The sequence below is a fragment of the Plutella xylostella genome, chromosome Z (assembly GCF_932276165.1).
Source record: "Plutella xylostella chromosome Z, ilPluXylo3.1, whole genome shotgun sequence".
Taxonomy (NCBI): Eukaryota; Metazoa; Arthropoda; class Insecta; order Lepidoptera; family Plutellidae; genus Plutella; species Plutella xylostella.
Genome location: NC_064012.1, coordinates 13,519,636 through 13,543,666, shown reverse-complemented (window position 1 = coordinate 13,543,666; position 24,031 = coordinate 13,519,636). Strand labels below are relative to the sequence as shown.

Here is a 24,031-nt window from a genome sequence, read left to right as displayed (position 1 = left end):
TGTTTTAAGCAACTGAATGTTATAGAATACTTTTTTCCATAAGTACTTAATTATTTAGTTTCAAAGTACTTCATAAAGTTAAAATATGATCTATCACCTACGTAAAACAATCACTTTATACTTATTCATTAGCAACTGTCAAAAAAAGTCTAAGGCAATGCCATGCCGGCCGACAGCCCCAAAACTGCCAGCAAACAATGGGGAATCTGAAACAATCGATCTTGGGCATCGTATTCCATGAATTTGGGCGCGCTCGTGCTCATGTCGTGTGAAAGCGGTGAGACGGTGAGACTGACGCAACAGCGCGCGATGTTGCCGCCGCCGCCGCCGCCGCCGCCGCCGCCGAGCCCGTCCGAGCGCTCGGCCGCCGGCCGCGAGTCCTCACTCGGCTCGAGACGTTCGCGGTGACCGCACGACGCCACGCCATCGTCGCACGTGGGTTTATAACCTCACTAGTGAATTTGATCGCTGAAAAGCCGACTACAACTTATCATGTAAGTACCTGTAAATATTATCAATAAAACTTTATCTGGATCGCAAATATTGTCCTGTTAAACGAATTACTTTTATGACATCAGACGAATGTGTAAAAATAGCTGTCAATCATTATACTGCAGCGTTAACTAAACACATTTAACTTGTGCACTTTTTAGTTTTTGGTGTCATTAAATCGGGTGCACTAGATGACGTTCGTGATGACATTTAAATATTTTAAATGGTAAAAAATAACGTGTTTGTTTTTCTTTATTTGTAAATATACAGAAAATGCGGAAATATATTTTCGGGAAGTGAATTTTAATGTAAACATTTGTTGAAACGAGACTGCGTCTACAAGGCAGTGGCGGGTCTGTTCTCTACCTGCTGCGGGAAGATGAATGCATATCTTTCATTCAACAAAAACTAACAATACAGTCGTGAATATCTGGAATTTAAGTTACAGCAGGTTTTTTACTTGGCAACCTAATGTGAAAATACTTTGAAAATTACCGAATTTCACCTGTATCACTAAGAAAATCTACAAGGTACAAGGCAGACGATTTAATTATGCCTGTGGCGACGATCTATATTTTTTTCATGTACTTATAGCTAAGTTTTGTCCTTCCGTAATTTGTATCGCTGATAAGCCAGCCCACACGATATATTCGTAACATAAAACAATGTGTTTCATTAGTAAGAAGATTTGAGACTACCTAATTGTAGTTTTGAAAAGTACAGCACTTAGTGACCTAGTTCTAGTAATTATAATGCCGGTCAATGCCTCGTATCACTGACGAGGAAAACGACGATATAGGTACAGGTAGTACACATATACATTCGACGTATGAGGTGTACGTGGCTATTATTTTATGGTATATATTTAGAATGCGTTTAAATACCTATTCTAATGTTTTTTCAACGGTAAGGTGTACTTTTGAGTTCCGCAATTAGGTGAATACAATGACATGCAATACTTAACTGGAGGTTTATTATAAAAGTCGTATGTTTACCTATAGGATTCTACATCCGATAAAACTACTTCATACATATGACTTACTTACCTGAATGTTGATTACTTAGGTGTAACTTATACCTATGCATATTTACTAATGAAGAGTACACGTGTCTTATAATTGCGGCTGATCGTGGGCTTTTGTGCGTAGACAAAACTTGCAATATTTATTGAATTGTTCTCCTTCTCTTCACCTAAGTGTTTGTTAAGTTATTTAAATAAATGACAAACATAATATAGTTTATCAAGTACCTGAAATACTTTAATCCAGGTTTAATAGGTGTTTGAAAAAGGTATCATGGATGCTGAAAGTGTTTGACAGCTCTAAAAACATCTTTTACGTGTGCCTTGTTTTTTGTTGTATTCAAAGCAAAAGTAAGTAAAAAATAAAGTTTTATTCAGTTGCGACTATGGAGAAGTTGCATTACTGCAGTAATTGATGCCGTCGTCGTATCGCATTGCTGCCGAACAATAATTATACGGCAGAAAAACTTAATTGCTTACTATGCACAAGCGCATGTTTATATCACATGAAATATATAATAACATCTTTTTAGTTTATTAATTCTAGGAACTTTGTAGTACTTGTACCTATATCATATGCAATTAAATATACCGACATTACATTGACCATTGCGGCGAATGTAAAAAGTTCCAATTCCGTCCGGAGCAAATATAGTTTAAAGATATTATATATTATATTTGCTGTCGTGAATGTCGTGTCTAGTTTGTCATAATTATGTTTGTGTTGTGTGATATATGAAGATTGAACCGCAGAGATTATAGAAGAAAACCTCCTCTACCACTCATTTTGGAGGAGGAACACGCCTTACACTGGGCTTGTACGGGTTGTGAGTGTGTACTAAATATCTGAGTATTTATAAACCACATAAACAGATACTTTTATTCTATTTAATGAAACCTAAAGCTACAAATAATTTTCATAATTCGCTATGGCATGTGAGCGCCCACCCGCGCCGCGGTTCTTCCTTGAAATATACAGATAATCAGATGAAACGACAACACCGCTATGTGCTAATACGAATACAACGAGTCTGTTATTTATATGTAGGTACACACTACATACTAAAAGTATCGCCTGCTTATCTTGAAATGCAAGTACCTAAATATTTTAAAGTAACGAACGATAGATCGCATCATCATTATCCTTCTATTATGATGATAAAACCAATACATACTTAGTTTAAAATATATTCGTATTTACGTATACAGTTAGAAGTTAAATTTAATTTACAGGTTCTTAGCTATATTAAAAAAAATATATAATTAACGTATTTACGTAATTTTTATAATTACGTAAATTATGTTATTTCACATATAAAATTTATATTTTCTCTTCAACATACTTAACTACTAAAAAAAACTAGGTAGGTATGTTTACTTAGTTAAAAACATATGCTTTACTAAATTGAACATTTAGAATGACATACGTAATTATAGGAATGGGGTACTTTATTATGTCTACAAATTAGTCTATCCGGCCCACCGTGCGGGGCGCTCGACGCACGGTACCCAGTAGTAGGATAATCTTTAAAAACCAACGAAAAGTTAAGATTTTTTAAATTCTTATTAAATGTACATTTGGTTTTGTTATATATATATATATTTTTATTATTAACTTATGGACTTTGTCTAAAATAAATTATTTGAATTTGAAAACGCACAAAATATAGGTACTTACTTACCTACTTATTTCGTAATTATAGGATCTACCTACCTAGTAACTTCAAGAATAAGATCTTTCAACCATACGACATAAAATATACCTATAGTAACTTACCTGAACCTACCTACTATTATTTATATATTTACATAAGCCGGGATTTTTTTCCCTCTGTACCTAATTCTAGAATCATAAATCGTAATAAGTATGGTATATAGTCGCTTAGGTATAACATTGCAAATTGTAGCTGCCATTTATAATTTGCATGGCCTAATTATTTTTATCATGCCAATGATTCGCGTCCCTTCACATTGTATGACCTAATGTATTCAATTCCAATTACTTAATTGAAAGTAGGTATAAATAGTAATAGTAGAAAGAGAGCAAATCTATTGAGCTACTCCATTGTAGGTATAATCTATTGTAAGATTTGCAAGAGTAATAATAAGTGTGTTCTTATGGCCGTTAACTTAACTCCTATGTTACAATTTAATACCTTGTCTTCAAGTTAAGTTTATTGAGTTAAGGGGATAACTCTGAGCTATAAAATAACGTAATGCTCACAGTCAAAACATTTTGAGGCCAAAATTAAGATTGGTCGGTAGGTGTATACAAGTTACACCATCCCGCTAAGTTTTTTTATCACTGGCTCCAGTTAGGCAGGCATTTTAAGTACTGTTAGACTTCACAAAAAGTTCTGGCCTCAATAAGGAAATCTGAGTGTTATTGTAATAGATAGTATGGTTGAGGTTGCTGAACAACTTTTTTCTACGGCTCTTGGCAACAAAAACGTTGCCAAAGAAGTGAACTTTTTACTTATGTTCCCGCAAGTAATACGCGTCACGTGCTTGATTATTATTACTACATTCACTACTTATCTATCATCTAATTTCATATTTCATTGGAATACTTACTTAAACTTATTTCTCATAAAATCCCACATTTTTTTTCATAAAACCAACGCCAGCGCATTTTGCCATACAACCGACTATCTCCTATGTACCTTATTATTGTTTAAGGTGGTCCGTCAGTCTGAGGGACGTCCCACGCTAATTTTTATGTAGCTCTATGTCTATGTTAAAAACCTAATGTACCAAATCGAGACCTTGTAATGATATTCGTGCATATTTAACTTTACTCAGACAAGCACTGATCAAGGCGCTGTAGTAAAACTAATATGCCTCGACGTGTCTTAGAATAGAACAGACATATGTAGATGTAAAACAGACTATACCAATCATATACCAATTATATCAGGGGTGGCCAACCTAATCGGACAAAAATTACGACTTATTAATTAATCCCTCACAAAAAAGAGGGTTGTTGGCTTAGCCGATTAGAAGTTACCTATGCGACTTTTAGTTTTGAATATCTGGAGTTTTTAAAGTTGGTTAGGTTAACTTACAAACACTGTGCGATCTACTAATTGTACAGAATGGTTGAACCTAGTTGAAACAGCATAGTTTAATTATAAATTTGGTTGTAGTTATTCTAACAGCTAGGTTCGACCCTACCGTTGGTTACCCCTGGAATATACCAACTGCGTTACGTACCTAACGCGTTGGCGTTGTTTATTTATGTACTATTTACATATGCTTTATGTAAATAATTAAATTAATGTATGGAAGACAAAACTTGTCATACCTCTACGACTCGATAATTACTTAATATTCATAAAACAAATGCTTCTTTGTGTTTAGGTGTAGGTGGATAGTAAGTAATAAAAAACTCAACTAATTTACTTACTGCTAGCTTCAGTACAATTTATAGATAAATTATCTCACCAACGTTTAAAATGCCCGACATTCAACACCAAAAGTCGCATAACTTTCGAACGGCCAAGCCGATTTTGATAAAATATGGTTAAGAGAGTGTTCTTCAATAACATTACAAAAACAATTCGAAAATCGGCGCTGCTTCCACAGACAGATTCACAGCCACGTTAACATTAAGTATATAACACCCCTCTTTTTCATCGGGGCTTGATTAGAAGGTAGGAAATATAAGATGACATCTTTATATATTTGTACCGCATGCATCAAATAGATATATTCAAGTATTGTACTTAGTTACACAATATTTATCTTATCTATTCATACTAAGTATGTATGTACTGTACTTATAGTTATCAGTCTGACCTTTGACGAAATAATCTGTTTTTCTTTCGCTTAGGACGACCTAGTTTGGCGGTAATTTTTTGACACACCTGCAATTTACCACTGAATTTGGACATTTTGACTAGCACATATGTAGAGACGAAGTGTGTTTTGCGCCCATTTACAAACCTTCTACAAATCCTTTGCAATATAACGTAAAGTTTTATTTCTTAGTGCTTTTTCTGTGTGGTACTACGAATAAATTGAAATACGGTGCCAAATACCTAGGTATAGCATACGAAACTAACGATAACCCTTCGGCTGATACATCAACGAGTATGATTAATGACTTGAAAAGTATACCTACCATAGTTGATAATAGTTAGGTATAACTTTATAACCGTGTTTATAACATTCCACGCGCCTACTGTCCTGCAATCAAATCATAATTCCGATCGAGCATTACAAATAGACACCTATTACCGTGTACGTACATAAGCAAATATATTTAATTACTTATGTAAATGTTTTGAAACTAGCTCAGTCGTATGTATTTAATTTAACTAGGATATAGGTAATAATGTAAACGATACAAACTAGAAACTTGCTCAGACTTTACTTACCTACTTAAACAAATCAGATTAAACTATTTATTTATTTTAAAACTAATACTTAGTTTTAGGTAGGTACTGTTTAAATTACTGATATTTTTACATATACATGAATACATCCATAAATAGAACCTCTTTTAACTCTCTGAAAAAGCTTAAAGAGCTGATTAAATTCATGAAACTGTTTAAGGATAAATTGCGTATAGGTTTGTTTTAGTTTTAAGTCTAAAGTTCTTGTTCACAATATTTCGTAGTGTTATTAAACTACTTACATGCACAATTACACAGGTATAACGTTTCATATTTGCAGTACCAATTCAGCTAAAATACTTTTTAGGTACATAAATATAGCTACAGCTACATAGTGGCTACATAAGTCATGAAACTCATGAAGAACTTGTCACTTGCACCTATTGCAGACGGGTACTCCGGTCCACTCCGGTAAATAAAAGTAATACCTAAGTACACCACCAGTTATTCGAGTTTATTTTAATATCTGTATACGATACAGATTTTTTTTCGAAACAAAGGTGTGTTTTATAAGCGGGCGTTTCGCCAAAACGTGAATAAGTAGCGTTGAAAGATTTAAACAATAAATTTATGAATCGCTCTTTTTACAGAGTGGCATATCGGTATCACATTATACAATATCCGAGTGGCATTGAAATGTTAAGTGCGTTTATGTATAGAACTGTATACATAATATGATGAGTTTGTCTCTACATCTTCCTTCAGCCTTACAGAAGGATTCGCGCTGAGGTCTCGCCAGATTATCATATTAATATTGTCTCGGACGCAACACGTCTCGATGCATGCTTGCGAATTCAGTAAACATCGATTTTACATAAATACATACACATCCGTCCTCTATCAATATTTTTTCAGGGTACCTACACATTAAAGGGTAGATGTAGATTCATGAAAAATTTATCGAATTATTATGAAGAACTGCACACGGTTGGAGTGAACAAATATGCGTAGGTACTTAAAGCTAATTTGTTTATAACTTATCTTTTTCTTCAAGCTTCAAAACATTATTTCACGAATAAAGTTAATAGCGAGTTAGAACTTCAATTAGCTCTATAAATCAGTAGAACAAAAACGGAAATTAAATTCATTTTAGCTCAATCTCAAGTAATCTCAACCTTCTTTCATTCACATAACTTTTCAATATTTATACATAACTACCATTTCCAAAAATACTAACTTGTATTTATTTATAGGTATTTACATACTCTCTATTCTAAACCACATTTACCTAGTTCTAATAAAAGTGCTTAGGTACTACAATAACAGGTTCACGATATACAATAACAGCAAATTATTGTAAGTATAAAAAGATCCTACGGAACCATTTGTATCCGACAAGCTTTGTCTGCATTTTTATTATTTACATTATAACATGATTTAAATACATATACATATTACATACCTACGTCAAAGTATGGCATTTTTTACGTAGTAAGTAGGCAGAGCAGACATGTATGTAACATAGTTAGGTAGATGTTCATGATTTGAGACAGACTGTATCTTATTTTAATTTTCGATATTCAATCATTACCACACCACATCCAACTAATATTATAAAAAGGCGAAAGTTTGTGAGTGTGTTTGTATGTTTTTTTACTTCTTCACGTCAAATCGGCTGAACTTATTTTGATGAGATTCATTATGGAGTTAGCTGACACCCTGGATTAACACATATGCTACACTCACGAGCAAAGAAACAGTTCCACTTACGAAATACAGACAAAAAAATCCCCCAATTTTTTTAGATATTTCATGGGAAATTTGAACAAAATATTTTAATTTTTTGACAAGACAAGACAAGATAAAACTTTATTTGACAATGACAGCAATCATACTTAATTATACACCATAATATATAAACTAGTGATGTAACGAATATTCGCATTCGCATTCGCGAATATTCGCAGATTTTTGGATATTCGCATTCGCATTCGCAAAATTTTGTGCGAATTTGTTGGTTTTAATATTCTGATACACCGTTAAATTTACCTACTTAAATATTGCAGAAGGTGTCATTAAGTAAGTCTTATCTGTTTAGTAGTAATTTGGTAATTTTCTGAATGGAACTTTTTCATTGCCCGTGAGTGTATTTCGTATCGTGAAGTTCCCACGGAAAAACTTTTTACGAAACTCGGGAACTGCTAGTTTTTACTTACTTACTGATAGTTTCAATTTTATTTTGTCCACATGACAGTGTTACGGTGATGAGTGCAGTGGCTCGTGGCGGGTGGTCGTAGGGCTTCGGTCCCGCCCGCCCGTTGGCTTCCGTATTATGTTGGGCCACTGATATGATATTATATTCCTCATTGCACACTGCACTGTGTTCAAAAATAATATTATGAATTAGTAAATGGGTAAGTATAGTTGAAAACATTAAGAGAAACATTAGCTGCTAGATATGTAGAGTGGTAGACATGGGGAGTCCCCCACAGAACCTCCAAAAAATATGAATAAATATAATAAAATCTCTATTTAGATATCTTTAGGTTTATACAATTAAATTATCTACCTATTTTCCTTGCTACATACACAGAAGAAGAGTTTATGGTTATCATAGGTACCTACATTAAAGGATGTACATAATTCGAGTATATTCGAAAAGTATATTCGAACCGTATTACTAGTTTGTAATGTGATATTGTTGATAATATTCCTACCTAATAACAACATGTGATGTGATGTGAATGTGATATTCAAATCATCACTTTCGTTAGACGTTAGACGCCTACCGCATATAGACATCTGAAGCTTCATGAACTAAACGAAATTGGAGCCCACTGGTGTTAGGTCACAGGTCCAAATAAGAGCTGGTAGATATCTAGACAATAATAATTAACACTGACGATGTATACCTAATTACCTTGTACTCGTAAGGTACGTACCTACTACCTAGGTTCTTGTGTTTTCTGGTAGAAAAAGTATACTTTAGTAAGAGTCCCCGATTGTAAAACTATAGATAACATATCTATATCATTAGGTAGATATAACGGGGAGCTGCTGTACCATGAAACCTGCATGAAACACATCAAATCGATTAGCAAAAGCACTTCATACAGGATGATCGATAAGAGACACGTGCCTTTTATAATAATGAAGGATAAAGTTCATAGAATGTAACCTCTACACCTATCTGACTCTGACAAGGGAATTGAAAACATGCTGCAAGTAAGTAATAGTAAGGTACATAATATTTCAACTATTTACCATGCAACTCAACGTTAGTAAGGTAAAAGTTATCATTCTAAACACCCAATTATACAGTTTAAAGATTTTTGTTTCAAAAGAGATATTATTGGTCATATTATGATATAATATAATCTATCATACTTCCTCCGTCCCATCATACTTAGTAAGTACCTAATTAAATTATGTCTTTATAGCATCTAGGGTTCAAAAGGACTTGCTATTAATTATATAATTATCTAAGTACATATTTCAGCACAATACCGAAGTCTGGCTTTGAAGCTTTAATTACACAGACATGGCTCCTTTACATCAGAAGCATACCAGTTCTAAAGTACCTAACACATAATGAAACAGAGAGAAAATAAAATAGATGTTAAGTAGGTAGGTATTTATTATGAAAACAAAACGTGGAACCTAACTATCTTGTTAAGTTTGTTGTTGGAAATAACTAAGTATACTTACTTAATTAAATAAGGAACTTCTTAGGTACAAGTTAAAATTTAACAATGCATTTAGAACAAAACGTCGCGTTGGTTGCATCTTACCTCGGTTCTTAACAATTTGTTACTCTAAAGTTCTGTTAAAAACGAGACTTGATTCAATTGTTTCTGAAAACTTACTTATAAAATAATAAAATATAAGTAATTATATTTTGTAACAAACATACTCTTTAATTTAATGAAACTTTCAGGTTACGAGTTTGAGTATGAGATATATCTTTACAGTCATGATCATAATATAAAAACATTCATACTTCGCACTCAGTCCTCGAGATTGGTATAGAACCTAGAATATATACATATATGTAATAAGTACACAAGGTAGTACCGCCCAGGTTACACCACTCTCCACTGTAGTTTAGATTATTTTTATTTTATTTTTATTTTTGATATGTGGGTAGTTGTTGATTCCCCTCCCAGCGCGTGTTAGCCTGCTCCGCGCCACGAGGCCTCAGTCGCTTTTTAGTGTTACAACCACTCGGTCACTAATTTCGTTAAAAAAGTATTCGAACATTTTTATTACGAAATGCCTAAAAGAAGTCACGCGGAAAGACTTGAACGTGCCAAACGAAAAGTGAGACGGTTAGAAGAAAAATATAAAAGTGATAATGGTGATAAAGACGTGCCAGCTACGCAGTTACATACTCCGCCGCTGGTTATGGAAACCCAACCTGGTAATTATTAAACCATTTAATTTATACATGAAACGTTAATGTACGGTGTTAAATAACTTTGTAAATACTGAATTTATAACTAACTGTTTAAGTTGCCACTGATTAAAACTTTCAAGCTAGCGTAAAAGTATGCAATCAGAACGGTCGTTGGGGCCGATTCGACGCATACAACGCTGCATCGTTCTTATTGAATTAGTGCCCTAATTCAGTATGTAAACAGAACGGTCGCTGGGACCGATTCCATACATACATCGATGGATAAGCTCATAATTATCTATAATAATAGAATAGAATAATATTAATTACCTAATGTAATCAGAACGGTCATTGGGGCCGGTTCGACACATTATATATTACATAATAAAATAATAATAGTACTTACCGATTTATATGTTTTTGTCAAAACCATGTTATCAGAACGGTCGTTGGGGCCGCTTCGCTACATGCTGACAGTTAACGATGTTTAACAGTAATGTAATCAGAACAGCTGTTGGGGCTGATTCGCCGCATTCTTACATATAGCAATGTTGTTTAACATTTCGAATCAGTAGCTGAAATAGTCGTTGTAACTTTGTACGCATCAGAAAAGTCGTTGGGACTTCTTCATCGTACTTTGAATAATTACAACTACGTATCTCTTTTTTTCAGCCATACCAACTCAACATCATGTACTGAGCCCCGGAGATTGGTTTAATGGCACAGAAGATTATAACAGTTATTACGGACAGTCAGTCGAATATGATAACACTTTGTGGGACAATAATATTCAAATTTATGGTGAAGCTTCAGCATCGGTACATGAATCGGTTCATCAAACAGAATCGGTACCAAATCCCATACCGGCACCTGGTACACCTGTAGCCACTACCTCAGAGCAAAATATAGGCCAAGCGCAGATGCCTGAAACCCAATTATCCCCAGATATACCCACAACTATTGTACCTACTACAAGTCACGATTTGGAACAAACCACTACCAACACAGACAGGCCCGATACAAATATATTACCAGTTAATGAACCCATTGCTCTAGATGAGGATCTCTTAAATATCCTGGGTGACGACCCTACAACATCCGTTGTATATGGTCCCGAAATAAGACCAGAACTGGAAACTAGATTTCGCCACATTGTAACAAATGGCCTTAACAAAGAACAGCGTAAGGAAATAATTGCCAAATATCCCTTACCAATTAATTGCCAAATAATTGGCGCACCTCAAGTCAATCCAGAAATGAAAACGCCTATCCCGCCAACCGTTGCCAACAGAGATAAAGGGATCGAACTGAAGCAAAAACAGATGGCCAGTGCTATATCATGCCTGGGCGAGATTATCACTACCATGCTGAGTACAAAGGATAGAGATAATCAATTATTGCAAAAATCTATGGACGCCGCTCGCTTGCTTTGTGATCTACAGCATGGGAACTCAGTCACAAGAAGGAACTTTATTCTATTTAGCCTTAAACAAGATAAAAAGGAACATTTAAGCAATACCAAAATAGATACATTTCTTTTTGGAGAAGACTTAGGCAAAACCCTGGTTGCTGCCAATGCGGTAAATAAATCAGCCGCTGAGTTAAGAGCGCCACAGAAAAAACCTAATTCATACTTGGTCCCAAATTCAAATCACAAGTCTTTAAACCGGAGGGCTCCGCCGGTGCGCAGACCACCGGCTACGCGGGCACCAGTCGCGGGAGCGAGGAACTACGAGTCTGCGGGTTGGCCGCGTCAACAGCCGTTCCCACCCCCGCCGCCGCCGCCACCGCAGCACGCGCACTCATCGCGGAGCTCACGTCCGCGCCCGCCGCCGCCGCCGCCGCCGCCGCCGCACCAGCGGGGCCGCCGCTGGTACTAGATGAAACTACTACAGTTAAGTACGCAGGTCGTTTAATGCATTATTATTCACAATGGTTGCGTATTACCGATGATAAAACAATTCTTAGTTGGATAAGAGGATATAAAATAAATTTTGACGCAGGTATTGTTCAACCTTTACCTCCGACACCACCGGTATACACACAACCTGAAATTTTTCAATTCAGAGAGATTATCGCAAATTTAATACACATTGGTGCTATTTCAGAATGTGAACCAATTGAAGGCCAATTTTTGTCAAATATTTTCTTAATCCCTAAATCCAATGGAAAGATGAGATTTATCCTTAACCTTAAAAATCTAAATAAATTCATAAGTACTCAACATTTTAAATTAGAGGATCTCCGCACAGCTTTAAAACTAGTGACAAAGGACTGTATGATGGGTACCGTAGACTTGAAGGACGCATATTTTTTATTGCCAATACATAAGGAATCTCGAAAGTACCTACGGTTCTCATTTCACGGAAAAATGTATGAATTTCAAGTCCTACCATTCGGTTTGAATACAGCCCCGTTTGTTTTCACAAAACTAATGAAACCGGTCACTAAATTACTACGCACCGCAGGTTTTTTATCAACTCTGTATTTGGACGATTGGTACCTATTAGGACCTACGATCGCAGAATGTCAACATAATATTAACATTACTCGTAAATTACTACTTCTTTAGGTTTTCTAATCAATGAAAATAAAAGCTCGCTTTCTCCTTCGACATCATGTAAATTTCTTGGTGTTATTATAGATTCTGAAAAACTGGAAGTTCGTTTACCGAGAGACAAAATAATTCGTATAAAAACAGAAATAAACAACTTTATGAAATTAAAACGATGTAAAATTAGGACATTCGCTAAATTGATAGGTTTATTAGTGTCAGCATGTACGGCCGTAGAATATGGATGGCTATACACCAAAGAGCTAGAACGCTGGAAATACCTTAATTTACGTAACCATGATGATTACAATAAGTACATTGATATCCCTACTTCACTTTTTCCTGATTTACATTGGTGGTTAAATGTCATAGACAACTCCTCACGACGCATCAGAAACGATGACTATGACCTCGAAATATTCTCTGACTCCTCAACTAAAGGGTGGGGAGGGGCGTGCAATGGTGAAACAGCCAGCGGGCAATGGTCAAATGACGAACAAAAGTTACATATCAATGAGCTCGAATTGCTTGCAGCTTTTATAGCTTTAAAGATATTTGCAAAAGAATTGCATCACTGTCAAATATTATTGCGCATTGATAATACCACTGCAATCGCTTATATCAATCGTATGGGGGGAATTCAGTTCCCTCATCTCACAAGTGTGGCGCGAAATATTTGGCAGTGGTGTGAAAATAGGAATATCTACATATTCGCATCGTATATCAGGTCATGCGATAACACTGTCGCTGACGCTGAATCGCGAAGAATCCATCCTGATATTGAGTGGGAATTACGTTTTTCAGCGTTCAGTACACTCGTAGAAGCATTTGGTCAACCAAGCATAGACTTGTTTGCAAGTCGAATAAATAAAAAATGCTCTCGATATATTTCCTGGCATAAAGATCCGGATGCTTGCGCCGTAAACGCCTTTACTGTCTCATGGTCAGCGGATAATTTCTACGCATTTCCGCCTTTCTCAATGATTTTAAAAACTATTAAGAAAATCATATCGGATAAAGCTTGTGGTATTTTGGTTGTTCCTTATTGGCCAACTCAACCATGGTACCCACTTTATAGTTCCCTCCTAAAATCGGAAGTAGTGATGTTTTTGCCTAGCGATAACGCATTGATTTCTCATTCTAGCAATCAACGGATACAGCCCTCACTTACCCTGGTGGCAGGAATCTTATCCGCGAAGCAATGACAAGACGAAGCACTCCAACAGTTGCGTTAGACATAATGATTGCATCATTATCTCAAAATTCTTTAAAACAATATGATGTTTATTTAAAAAAATGGTGGATTTTTTGCCAATCTAAAGGTATTAATATCTATGATTCGTTCATACCAAATATTATTGAATTTTTTACCAAAATGTATAACGATGGAAATCAATACGGCTCAATGAACTCATGCAGATCTGCACTATCGCTTTTACTGGGCCCTGAAATATTAAATAACGATCTAATTCAAAGGTTCTTTAAAGGTGTTTTTCGCCTTCGACGTCCTTTACCAAAATATAACTCTACTTGGGACACTAACCTTGTTTTAAACCATTTAAGCGAATGGTTCCCTAACGAAGACTTGACACTTGAAAAATTATCAAAGAAAACTATTACCTTGATGGCTTTAACTACAGCCCATAGAATGCAAACACTTTCCCTAATTTTAATTCAGAATATTGAAGTTAATGAATCCCAAGTGATAATTAAAATTCCAGATGAAATCAAAACAACTAGATTAGGGTCTAAGCAACCGCTTTTAATTCTACCATTCTTTTCTCAAAAACCTAGTATTTGTCCGGCTAAAACTTTACTATGCTACTTAGAGAAAACAAAAGATTTAAGAAAAAATCAAAAACTATTCATTGGTGTGAAAAAACCCTATAATAGTGTTGGTGCGCAAACTCTTAGTCGCTGGGTTAAGAAAACGTTAGATGAAAGTGGTATCGATATTAGAACGTTTTCTGCTCATAGCACGAGACACGCGAGTAGTTCACGAGCTTATCAATTAGGAGTTAATCTAGACACAATCCGTAATACAGCAGGCTGGAGCGAAAGCTCTCACACATTCGGAAAGTTCTATTGTAGAACAGTTATAAATAAAAACAATGATTCATTAGCTAGAGCCATTTTGAATGACAACTTAAATAATTAAGTTTATATGTTAATTTACCTCTCACTATAACTTTTTCAGTTTATGTTAAGAAATAATAATATTGAGAATTGTATTTTTTGTTTGGATGATTATATCTTACTAAATTGTAAATAGTTATTGTTTTTTATGAATAATAAACAACTTAACTAAATAATTTTATTGTTTTGACAATATTTCCCATCACTCTCAAAGTCTACCTTGTGTACTTATTACATATATGTATATATTCTAGGTTCTATACCAATCTCGAGGACTGAGTGCGAAGTATGATTTATGATTAAACGAACTTACCTTGGTAGTGAAGTTCTATCATAATCATACGAAGCACTCAGTCCGAAGAGATTGGTATAATTCTCCCACCCTGCCCATTTTTATTGGTCCCCATAGACATGGGAAATATGTCAAATTATCAGGCAGTATATTGCAAACTCTAAAAACTAACTGAGGCCTCGTGGCGCGGAGCAGGCTAACACGCGCTGGGAGGGGAATCAACAACTACCCACATATCAAAAATAAAAATAAAATAAAAATAATCTAAACTACAGTGGAGAGTGGTGTAACCTGGGCGGTACTACCTTGTGTACTTATTACATATATGTATATATTCTAGGTTCTATACCAATCTCTTCGGACTGAGTGCTTCGTATGATTATGATAGAACTTCACTACCAAGGTAAGTTCGTTTAATCATAAAATAAGTTGTACATTCCTGAATTATTTTGGTAGAAAGATTCGATTCAATTCCGGTGTTTGATAAGCCGTCCCAACAACACCCGGGGCCATATGACCGCACTATGTGTGACGTATGTGTCACAGTTATCGGACTCGTATTTGATAAGCCAACTGTACTTGATCACTCACAAGGTTAAGCAAACTTGGACAACAACTGTACAAGCACACGCGCCGTGACGTAGCCGAGTATGTATACAGAGGGGGCACTGGTAGTGATTCTGAAGGCACAATGCTAAATTTACCTAACCATTAAATTAATTGTTTAAATTTCGACTTTAGAATTGGCAGTATGAAACTCAATTTTCGTATTTAACGTTTAAAATTGATATTTGTGCCTTTAGAATCGCCTCCATTGTCGACGTAACATCTTCATCCAATAATAGCCTACTTCAGCCGTATCATAACTTATCAGATGGATGGAAGGAAAAATGGTTTTAAAATGGACTTCATGGGTTCTCTCGCGTGTCGACGCCTTTGGCACTCAGCTCATCCGCTATGCCTTCATTGCAGGGCTCCGTTTTGTGCCATCTTAGTCCATCTATGCTACAGGGCGTGATAGCTAAAAAAATTTGGAGCACCACAGCTCTCGTTCGTTATATTTTGCAAGCTGGATAAACTCTATTACTGTAATATCAAATAACTAAATACTTACGATTTGTTTATATTAATTATCCAGGGATATAATATTATCAGAACACATCAGGATAGGTTACAAGGCTATTATTTCTTTAGATAAGATAAATATGATATTCTCTGGATACAAATAACGTTAATTAGCAAGATAAATAATGGGGAATGTTACCAAAAGTTTCATATTCCTAAAACATAATAATATCATTTATCATAACCACATCATAACAATCTATAAATGAGAAAAATAAATAATTATCCGCCGTAGACTAATAAGTGTTTTATTACGAGCAGCAAGCACCACATATTATGTTACACTAAACATTAATTAGCCCAAACTATATTATGGATCATAATTATACGTATTATACCTACATAATGGAGATAGAGAGTTAACAAAATCTAGCGACAATATACTAACTGAATTAAATTTAAAATCTGCTAACTTATCATAGCTATAGAAATGACAACAGGATATTCACAAAACATAATTGGCGGCCTATTATTAATTGTACTTGGCTGTATTTATAAATTAGAAAGATAGGGTGTCCATGATATGGGTAGTAAACGGGACAGTGAGTCTACAGGAACTATGACCCGCAATGTGGTTTAGATAACAGAAGGGTCACCTCATAACAAGACGCATTCAAATTGATATAATAACGTGTTATTTACTTAAGTGATAATGATAACAGACACTCCTATATGAATATAATGCACACTTAAACGATGTTGCAAAAGAAAATAAAAAGTAGTGTATTTGAATAGAAATAGATGTACTTCTACTTACCTAACGATATACATATTTATCATTAAGATCATCCTAGTAACAACATCAGTTACAAATACATAATGGTAGTTCTAATTGCTATGATAATAAGTTATAATGCCATTTAAGTTTATACCAAACTTAGTTTAGCTACAGAGCGCAATTCAATAGCTGAATAATTACCAATTTACATACATATTATGGAGCGTTGCCAACTATTCACTGAAATCGACATGCGTTGCATACGTACGAAATAAAACAATTATTATCTAATTTCAATTTACACATGGCACTTACAGTACGTAGTACGTGGCTACTCTACATAGTAATTATTTCTTATTATAAACATACGTGAACTGGGTGTCAATTCTAGGTACTAATTGTGTTGTTGTAGGTACTCTCTGATCGTGCTGTTTTTCCATTTAGATGGTAAAACCCTTCCTTCATTGGAAGGGGTCTCGTGCCCCTGCAATGGAGACGTGATGGGTCGTGATGATGATGATGAGGTACCGTAAGCCTTAATTATTAATGTCAAAATCATACCTATGACACAGTAAAATACTAGCTATGTCATCCGTTTTGTCACCTTCGAGATAGAAATTGTGTGGTGGATGGTGTAGGGGTTAGTAGCCTGCTGACTGCTATGCCGAAGTTCGATGCTCGCCGGGCAGATTGTTTGTTTAAAGACAAATATTTTCTCTCGGGTCTTGGATGATCTGTATGTGTTGTGTAACTATGACAAAGCAAAATGTTCCGGATGTCCCCGATATTTGCATAAAAATACATTGTCTTGTCTTATCTTGTCTTTATCTTAGTCACATAAAGCAATCCAGACCCGGTCTGAAATCGAATGTCTGCCTCGGCCGGAACTCCAACCCGAGACCTCCATGGCTCGCATGAGCTCCAAGTGACCAGCGATTCCTTGTTGTTGCGTCGACATCATCATCATCATACGTCGGTCGCCTATAGCAGTCCACTGCTGGACGTAGGCCTCTCCCAAAGCACGCCACTGGATGCGATCTTTAGCTTTCTGCGTTCCGTCGACACGTGGCGCTTATCTCCCGTAATGTGGGTTATCAGTTATCAGCTGCCGAGTCTGCGTGAATAATTACCTCCCACGTGACCAAAACCATCAATTCAATTATGTACTCTTTCTTTTTGTCTCTTTTTTTTTTTTTTTTATCATCCAAAGTTTACGTGTGCTAGGTGATTTACGATATTGAAATCCCTTAACCCTTTTAGTGCCAATGGTACCTTGAATCAATTGTACCTACGCAAAATTTCGTAGTCGGCATTCAATGTGTTAAATAAAATTATAGATAATATTCGATCGTATTAACTTATATATTCTTACTATAAATCCTTTGAGTATTTACATTATTACAGTAGTTAAGTAAGTAGGTACCTAGTGTATACCTATAGAAAAATAAAACAGGTAAAAGTTATTCAAACTCTGTGAAACCAAATAAAGTTATGAAAAGCGTATATTTTTTACCATGTTCACCGTTATAAAAAAAAATAAGTATTTTTTTTCTGAAATTTTTTTTCAATGTACCTATGTATTTACATTGATGGTAGGCGGTTTGTTTAACGTACAGTATATATATGACGAATGAATCAATGTGCTTGTATTGATTATATTTTATCAGATCAGACAAATATAAAGTATCGTCGATAAACTAACACATAATTTTATTCTAGAAGCTAGGTGGCTTAGGTTTTCAAAAATCCTAACTTTCTAAGTAATATTATAAATGCGAAAGTAACTGTGTCTGTCTGTCTATCTGTCTGTCTGTCTGTCTGTTACTCTTTCACGCCAAAACTACTGGACGGATTTGAATGAAATTTGGTTTACATATGATCTAGACCCTGACAAAGAACATAGACTACTTTTTATCCCGGAATTTCCACGGGGAAAACTTTTTAATGCGAAGTGAAGCTCGCGGAAACTGCTAGTTATTTCATAAAGTAATTTATTCTCCTTTACACAAATCCTACTACGTACCTAGTAATAAAATTGGTAAAAAATAATCATTTGACACTATTCCTGCTATGAATATCTGTATATTATTATATTGTGCGAAATGTAACTTATTCATTGATTATTTGAAAGTAGGTACTTACTAAGAACCTATGTAGTAATATAATAAATTCTGGTTGTTACAGAGATCACAAGGCTAGGCGACAGTCAGTCGGTTATCCTTCAAAATGGTGAATGTAAGTATTTCTGTAATTACTAAAAATGCTGTTTACCCGGCCCCCGCAGCCATAGCCAAATAGTTTTTATAAGTACCTAGTTGTGGGTATGATATACTGGAAACTCTGGAAATTACACGGTAGTCTTTCGCAATAATACTTTAACCTGATAAACTGAGGTTCTGAAATATATTATGTACTTTTACCTATTCCATACATAATGAATATCAGTAATAGTGTACCTACCTACGTACTTAGTAACTATCTAGTGACATCCTGAAACATACCTGTGTGTACCTACCTATCGCGAACTTGCTTAGAAAGAATTTGGCACTAATTACTTCGTAAATGTTATTTCGTTTTGACCTCGCGATAGGGCCCCTGAAACTTATAAGAAACTGTTCTGTTTCAAATTTTGTTTATGTTATTTCAACGATTGTCACGTTAGATTGATAGATTGATACGATCACTATCACTACCTTACACTTATTTCAGTTTAACATAACTAATGACTGTCTTTGCCAACAACACGCAACGATATAGGCACGACTATCTGTACCAAAACCAAAACTGCAGCTGAATCGATCAGATGTTTTCCGCACATTTTTTCTACATCTTTAGGAAATTCGAGTTACCATATTTACATACTTTGGTAGATACCAACATTACCAACATATTTAAGTAAAGAGGTTTTAAAATGGTGCATAATTTCCAGGAGACCAATGGCAGCCCGCCGGCGCAGGAGCTGGAGACGTTCCTGCCGCAGGACGGCAAGAAGGAGAAGATCGTCAGCAAGTACGTGCCACATATCCTATTCTCTTCTCTCCTATTCTTATGCGTTGCAGAAAGGAACATCAAGCTAATGTCGGCATTAAATACATATATATGACTACCTTGCTATGACAGTATACGGACAGAAAGAGAAAAACATAGATTTAGGGCCTGTTTCACAATATCTGGTTAGTGGCTGCCTGTAAGATAAAATACATGCTGTCACTATCAACAAAATAATAACAGGGAGTGACAGCATGTATTTTAACTCACAGGTAGCTACTAACCAGAGGTTGTGAACAGTGCCTTTATGTCGACATTAGGGGCCGTCCATTAATCACGTGAGGCACAAAGGGGGGGGGAGGGGGTACGGAAAACCTCACGAAAAATCACGAGGGGGGAGGGGGGGTCTAGTTAGACATCACGTGTATTAATTTTTTGTCAAAAAGCGCTAGGTATTTCTAAACCAAATTTTAAACGGCGCCAAAATTTGAACGATTTGTAGTATGACCTATATTTTTTTCGAGTCAAAAATAGCCTTTACATAGACTTCCAAAAAAATACACGTGATCCAGGGGGGGAGGGGGGTTGGTCCCAAACCTCACCAAATATCACCAGGGGGGAGGGGGGGGTCTAAAAATGAGAAAAACGACCTCACGTGATTAATGGACGGTCCCTTAGCTTAAAGTTTCTTTCTGTACTCGGCATTAGTCATGATGTTCAACTTACTGTTAAATTTTCATCCTATATAGCTTGTATAGCTTATACAGGTAGGTTTTGCAGAGCTTAATGGAACGGAAAATGTGCATATCTTCACCCCTTTTTGTCCTAGATGTGCAATGTCCACTGTCCATTGCAATTCATGACCAGTTACAGGCTTTATTTAAATTACCTACATAGTTTTCAAAAACTAAAATATAATTATAGGTATTTGGTGAAAATCATGGAATTAGAACAGATAAAATATCTACTTATTTAAAAAAACTTTAAAAAAACGCGTGTGTATGTCTCGTCTGTTAGGGCACGTCTTAAATGGTAACTGATACTTAGTTGTAATTCGAGGCGAGAGCCTAAACAGCCACCTTGCCTCCAAATGTGCAAAATTGTACGAAAATATTCGACTCCGATCTGTATCGACATTTTAGTTTTGTTTGACAGGATTCAAGGATTGATACACATAAAAAATATTTGTTCAGATTTTCAAACTGTAGAGCTTGTGTTCGTTCGAAACGGAAATATATCTCCGTAAAAACCTCAGGTAAAAACCATGTAAAAACTGAAAACAACGTGAAACTTTCAACGAGTAATATCCTTTAAACCATGCGATCCTAGTAGCTTGAACACGTAATACTTTGATCTATATGTTGATAGACATCCGTCTAGATTCCAGGAATCCTGCTCTACCCCCGACTGACCTACCCCAACAATATCCTTCGTTTTGTAGTTTGTAGCGACACCTACCCCACCCCCGAGACACAACGTGGCAGATGAAATGGGGCGTGGTCACAGCATCCATCCCTCTCGAAGGGTGGTCTCTTTTCCACATATGAATGGCTTGATCTACATCGACAACTCCTAAAGCTCATGTGTTCCTAGTACTAACCGTTCAATATACGATTTCATTGAACCTGGATTGTGGAATGTGCCCTGCCCTGAATAACTTACGATTTATTGTTTATATTTTATTCATTTTAATAATTTTATAAAGATAAAGATAAGATAAAGTTAAAAATTCTTTATTCGGTGACCAGCACCACACACCAAAGTTTATCTAAGTAAACAGTTGTTTTTTTTTGCCATAGCCTGCCTCTTAGTTAGCCCGACTACGAGTATTCCCGTTTTCAGCTATGAGAAGTTTCGACACGCGTTTAATTAAAATGTCATAGCAACCCTTTTAAACTTTGGTTCTGCAGCGAACAGTTGTTTTCATTTTCGCGATTGCAAAGCTGGGCACATAATTATGTACTTCTGAAAGGTATTATAGGTACTTGACTTGGTGTACCGAATCGATAGTATAGATTTAGATGAACATGGCGTGGTAATGTAGCTACCCGAACCCGACATCCTAAACATCATCTGCTCATGTGAAATTGAAATTCACTTTATCAGATGAGCTTTTATATATTTTATGGAGGATACACATGAGAAATTCGTACTTACGTAATGGGAGCTAACGCGTGTGAATTTGCCGCTAGGGGCGGTGGTGTTGACTGAGGTCAAGTGACATTTACTTTTCATATAAATGACAATGGGCTTTTTGGGACCTATGTCCAATAAAGATGAGACATACATCGTTGGATAGCTCTTTTCAAGTGAGCAAAAAAGTATTATGACGACAAATCCGTATAAGTTGTCCATTTTGAAATATATTCGTCGGAAGGAAGTATTTTTCTATGGCATTGCACTCTCTCTCCTGATGACAGTTAGGGCGTAATACACGTAAACACGTATTATTGAAATTGGAGAAATTACTTTCAACTGGTTTTATTTACTGAGATAATAAACAAATATTATATTATATGAAATATCATCATTTTGTTATAAAAATTAAAAATGAATGTGAAAAACTAACAAAAACATTAAAATTACAGAAATAAAATATAAAAACTTTCAAGGTACGATTATTCTAATTGGACAGTAAATCAAGACTAGCGCTTCCGTTATTCATATTCTGCAAAAAAAATACCTTTTCAACGACGTATCACTCATTTCTATTGGTGCTGGTCCCAGCTTCCATATATTGGTGCCCATCATCATTTGTTTGGCGGGATTCGTGATAAATTATATTTTCGTTCATTTCCCTGTTGAAAAGTGATCTCTTTTCGCGAAATTATCGCAAATATGGATTATTTGTGGATGAATGTGCACGCTTTGAAAGCTGAATTAAGGAAAAGAGGCGCAAAAATAAGCGGTCTCAAAGAGCAGCTAATTCAGAGGTTAGTTTGTTTACTGTTTACAAACTTATTTTTTACGAAGTGTATGCTTGTTTGCTTAGGTAACAGCTATGTTTTTTCTTTTTACTATGACCGTAACAGTAACTTGGTTGGAAACGTAGAGGACAGCATCATACAACAAAATGATTCAGTGTAGGTATACTGTTTGGCCTTTAGAAACTTTGTATAGCAGTGTGAACACTAAAAATGAAACTCCAGATCTAGATATTGTCACCAATGAGTACTTTGGAATTTATGTACAGTGTATACCATTGCTCTTACGGTTGAAAACATCGTGATAAAACCTGCACATATAGATTATCGAACCCACCAACCTGCAGTGGACGAGCGTGGTAGGAAATGGTCCAAGCTTAGGAGTGGAGTTTAGACCTTAAAGCGATATGCACAAGGGCTCCATTCGAGTGAGCCAGGTGCAGGTACTGACACCCCCACAAATAATAGAATAGTATACTATACTACCATTATTTAGTTTCAACTAACAACTCAACCAGCATTCATTGTGTGGATTACTAATGTGTTATTTTTTTGTATAGCAGTGTGTTTAAACAGAAAGGATAAATAAAAGTTAAATAAGTGTGTAATTCTCTTATTTTTATTGTATTTATTAAATGCCTAATCCTTATCTACATTATGTTCTTTCTGAAATTGGTTATAATGATTTTCACAAACACGAGATTATCGGATAAGTAATAATTATTTCACAAGCCACTGTTTTAGAACAGTTTTATCACTTGGTAACATAATATCCTCTTTTTCTTTCCGAACATAATGGATCTGCACAACATTGCGGCATAGTAACTCGATATGATGATAGTTATTTTATAATTAATAAGCTTATAAGTTATAAGATTCAAGATTTTAAAACTTTATTTCGCGCCAATTTGATAAAGTCGCCTTTGATAAGTTTGACAGCTATGGTACCTCTTGACCTCAGTCAAAGTGGCGCCAACTGGTGAGCAAAAAAAACGCTAGTCCCCATTTAATTTACTTTTATAACTTTTTTTATATTAAAGGCTGTTTT

At 35.5% G+C, this 24,031-nt stretch overlaps 1 protein-coding gene across 1 annotated transcript in view; it reads left to right on the top strand.

The window, feature by feature from the left end:
• The first annotated feature begins 341 nt into the window (after positions 1–341).
• Positions 342–24,031, top strand: part of LOC105388268 (proton-coupled amino acid transporter-like protein pathetic) — a 37,847-nt gene continuing 14,157 nt past the window's right edge. Inside the window, exons 1-3 of the mRNA XM_048632693.1 lie at positions 342–494; positions 19,256–19,306; positions 20,001–20,080. Of these exons, the coding sequence (XP_048488650.1) occupies positions 19,298–19,306; positions 20,001–20,080 (89 nt within the window). The 5' untranslated portion in view covers positions 342–494; positions 19,256–19,297. The remainder of the gene's footprint in view (positions 495–19,255; positions 19,307–20,000; positions 20,081–24,031) is intronic.